Below are 4,010 nucleotides of genomic sequence, written 5' to 3'. Positions count from 1 at the left end.
GTGCTTCAAACCGAAGTTGATCCAGTGTGGCAAGCGGGCCACCTGGAAAAGGCTACTCCAGTTTGAAAACATTTCAGTTGAAAGTTTAGCCTCAAAACAAGTGGAATTTTTGTTAGGTTGGATTCACTTTGGAGTGTAGTTGGCATTTCCCATGTTCGTCTGGTTTAACGGTTGACTGAAACAACGTTCCGTTCTTGATGAGACAGGTTTTGTAGATGCTTTTGATTTTTTTTTTTTTTTTTTTTTTTGCGGGGGGAGGAAAGCAAATGACAGAAAAACAGTACTCAGTTGGATCCGCAAAAAGGAAACATTTGAATTAGTATCTAAGGACACCTGATTCTTGCACTCGTGCCCGAGTCTTGGCGTGAAACGTGAGCCATCTGACTCGTCTGCGGATACTCAGGTCTCCAGGACAGACAATCCGAGGAGCAGCTGGGAGTGAAGGCCGAGTTCACCCGGAGTGCGGCGGGGAACCGGCCATCCGCTGCCCTGTCCCAGCCGACAGCATCCCGCCGACCTCCACCCGAACACCAGCCCACCAAGACGCGTGCGCCTTCACTCCACCGTCTGTGGAGATGGGAGGGAGGGACGGGGATCGAGCAGGACCCGCCCCCGACAGCAGCGAGTTGGCCGGGGCGGGTCTTCCGTCTGGCAAGGGGCCACTTCCGGATCCGGTGGCGCTCTGTCAGGGTGCGAGGTGGCGAACTGGCGGGCTGCTTTGCGGCCCGCGCGCGGCCGGCGATGCTGGCCGGCAGCTGTGCGCCCCGGGAGCGCGAAGCGGAGGGAAATGGGGCGGGGGCTGTGCCTGCGCCGCCTGCCATTGACTTCCCCGCCGAGGGCTCAGATCCCAAGTATGATGGTGAGGGACGTGGAGTGCCGCAGCGTCGTTCCCGCTGCCCCGGTCCACCCCCAGTCCTGGACTGGCAGGGCAGCAGTGAGGTTCGCCTCAGAACCTAGGCAAACAGGGCTGGCTCTGGATTTGACCCGGGGCCCAGCAGTGCGGTGCGGGGGGCGGGGAGGAGGCGGCGGCGGGACGGCAGGGGAACGTAAACGTTTATCGAAACAGCGGGTCTCTGTGGCCGGCTCTTTTGTTTACCTGTCTGTACCTTGGCTTCCTCTCGCGGACGGGCTTCCGACGTGTTAAGGACTTCCCTGAGGCCACTTTCCAGCTCCCGAGCTCTGTGGTTTTGTCAGTCGACGGAATGAGCTTTGTTCACTACTAGAACATGACTTTGGAGACCTTACGCTCTTAATAGTTCGGGTTAAGATTTTTAGTTTGCAGCCTCTCATGTCTTGTGCTTCACCGACAGGGTAACTACAGATTTCTCGTAGTGAGGCAGTATGGGCTATCATTCTCTTCGGTTTAAAAAAAAAGTTTTCTTAAGAGTTTTGGTTACTAGGAGAAATCCAGTAAGCCAAGCTATTCAATATAAAGTGAGAAGTACTTGAAACATTGACTCTAACCAGTTCAAAGTATCCAGTATTGTAATGGAAAATGCGATGTTGTGTGCTAGTGCAGTCGATTCCCACTCATTGTTATATTGCTTTGCTTTGGCAGTTTGCAGATTAAGTTGTGCTACAGTGTGTTGCAAGTGGATTTAAAGGTGCAAACCCAGTTGAAAAGCTTTTATTTCTTAAATTCTTTGATTGCCTTTCTTATTGTACCTATACTTCTTGACCATACCCGTTACCCATTACCGTCCAGTAGATGCGAATTCTTAACGACCCTGTAGGACAGAGAAGAACTGCCTCATACGGTTTCCAAGGCTGTAAATCTTTACGGAAGCAGACTGCCACATCTTTTTCCCGTGGAGCAGCTAGTGTGTTGGAACAGACTGTCCTTTCTGTTAGTAGCTGGTCGCTTTAACCACTGCACCACCAGGGCTCCTTTTTGACCATAAAGGGAAGGAAAAACAGACCGTAATGGTAATTTAAGTAGGTTGTTACAGAGGAAAATTGTAAAATAACTATTTTTCTAATGGACACTTTTTTCCCAGAAATATAAGGTAGTATATACCTGTGGCCGTCGAGTCCATTCTGACTCATAGTGACCCTATTAAGACAGAGTAGAGCTGCCCCATAGGGTTTCCAAGGAGCGACTGGTGGATTTGTGCCAACCTTTTCGTTAGCAGCCAAACGTTTAGCCACTGCGACACCAGGGCTCCAAGATAGTAAGCAGATCAATAACACGTAAAATGTTATGTCATAGGAAAAGTCACAGCTGTAAACACAGAAGTCTGACTTTCTGTTCTGTAACATCGTGATAAGGGTTTCTGCAAACTAAAGATAATGCTTGAAGGGAGTCATCTTGGATAAACTTTTTAAAAATTTTCTTTTCCTGGGCTACTAATTATACTGTTGTGTTTACTTACTACCTTTTCTTCCAAAGAGGCCGAGAATGTCCAGATATAATTTATTTTTTATATGAAAAATAAGGTCTGTGAAAAATTTTACTGCATTTTTAATAGGTATAAAAACAGAACAGTTAAATGATTTCTCTGCATGTCATCAGGAAGTCACTCTGCCAGTAACTCTTTCGTGACCTGATCATTTTTTCCTTTTAATTTTTTGTTGATACTGTGTGTTTTCAGTGATGAAGGGCATGCTGAATCATTGTGTCTGAAATTTTGGTAGGTAACATGGTTTTTGTTACATGCCTCATTCCACAAATTGTATCCGCAAAATCCTGAGGAACGTGTACTTCTTATGAAAACAACAAATTCTTCCCCCAGAGTCCAGAGATACATATGTGTACCAAATAAAAATTTTCAGTGCTCATGTTTTTCCTACCAGAAATTCAGTGATTCAGCACCACCTCAAACAACACCCTGTAAAAACGGTAATTTGTAGCACATGCCTGTTTTTTCTGTTTCAAATGGTTATATAGGGCCCTGCCTGCTGGCGGCATATATTATGAGTGGGACAGCAGCTTCCCAATGAACCCCAGAGGTACAAAAAGTAAGTGGTAGCTATATATACTGCTGGTCCTAAAGGGTTGTTAACAGTAGAGTCAGAAAATTCAAAACTAGATCTAACTCTGAAACTTGTGTTTGTCAGCAGTTTATTGCGTAGGGACTCTCCTATGACCACCATGAACCTTTTATCAGTTACTGTGAGACAGAGCCTCCTCTACAGTGTTGCACTGAAAATTGTGTTTCTTTGGCTGGGCTTCCTCCCCCCAACCCCCCAGCTTTGTATTTGAATCCTGCTTTTGCTTGAAAGTTATATGTAAACCCCACTGCGCCTGCGTAGTATGATTAAGAATGTTGCTGACATAACTTGTATGAACTCCCTACTTGTAAACCCTTTAAAAGTAACTTGTCTCCTTGCCCTTGGGGAGCGGTCTTGGTGGCAGCAGCTCCGAGCAACACCTTTTTCTTGTGCAATGAAATAAAGGTGCCTTTCCAGTTCTCCCACCTTGGTCTCTCATTTATTGGCCAGTATGAGTCCTGCCAAGCATGAACCTGGGGTTTCCACCAGTAACAACTGTGTTACAGCGTGGAACAGCGTGCACTAGAAGGAGGGCCATCAGTATGCCCATCTAGCCCATTGTCAGGCTCGAACTGTAAAAGCACCTGATAAATATCATTAACTTTCTTCCTTCATCTGATATCAGTTTTTCACATTTTTTTTATTGTACTTTAGATGAACGTTTATACAAGAAACTAGCTTCTCATTAAACAGTACACATATTGTTTTCTGACATTGGTTAACAACCCTATGACATGTCAGCACTCTCCCTGCTCAATCTTGGGTTCCCTATTACCAGCTTTCCTGTTCCCTCCTGCCTTCTAGTCTTTGCCCCTGGGCTGGTGTGCCCTTTTAGTCTCGTTTTGTTTCATGGGCCTGTCTAATCTTTGGCTGGAGGGTGAACCTCAGGAGTGACTTCAGTACTGAGCTAAAATGGTGTCCGGGGGCCATACTCTCGGGGTTTCTCCAGTCTCTGTCAGGCCAGTAAGTCTGGTCTTTTTTTGTGAGTTAGAATTTTGTTCTACATTTTTCTCCAGCTC

General features: G+C 46.4%; 1 protein-coding gene across 1 annotated transcript in view; it reads left to right on the top strand.

The window, feature by feature from the left end:
* Positions 1–679: 679 nt before the first annotated feature.
* The window catches only part of EIF2AK1 (eukaryotic translation initiation factor 2 alpha kinase 1), a 30,099-nt gene continuing 26,768 nt past the window's right edge, over positions 680–4,010 (top strand). Inside the window, exon 1 of the mRNA XM_004380819.3 lies at positions 680–859. Within this exon, the coding sequence (XP_004380876.2) occupies positions 742–859 (118 nt within the window). The 5' untranslated portion in view covers positions 680–741. The remainder of the gene's footprint in view (positions 860–4,010) is intronic.

Source organism: Trichechus manatus, unplaced genomic scaffold (genome assembly GCF_000243295.1).
Source record: "Trichechus manatus latirostris isolate Lorelei unplaced genomic scaffold, TriManLat1.0 scaffold00077, whole genome shotgun sequence".
NCBI lineage: Eukaryota > Metazoa > Chordata > Mammalia > Sirenia > Trichechidae > Trichechus > Trichechus manatus.
Note: the sequence above shows the minus strand (reverse complement) of the source record. Positions and strands in the feature narration are given on the sequence as shown.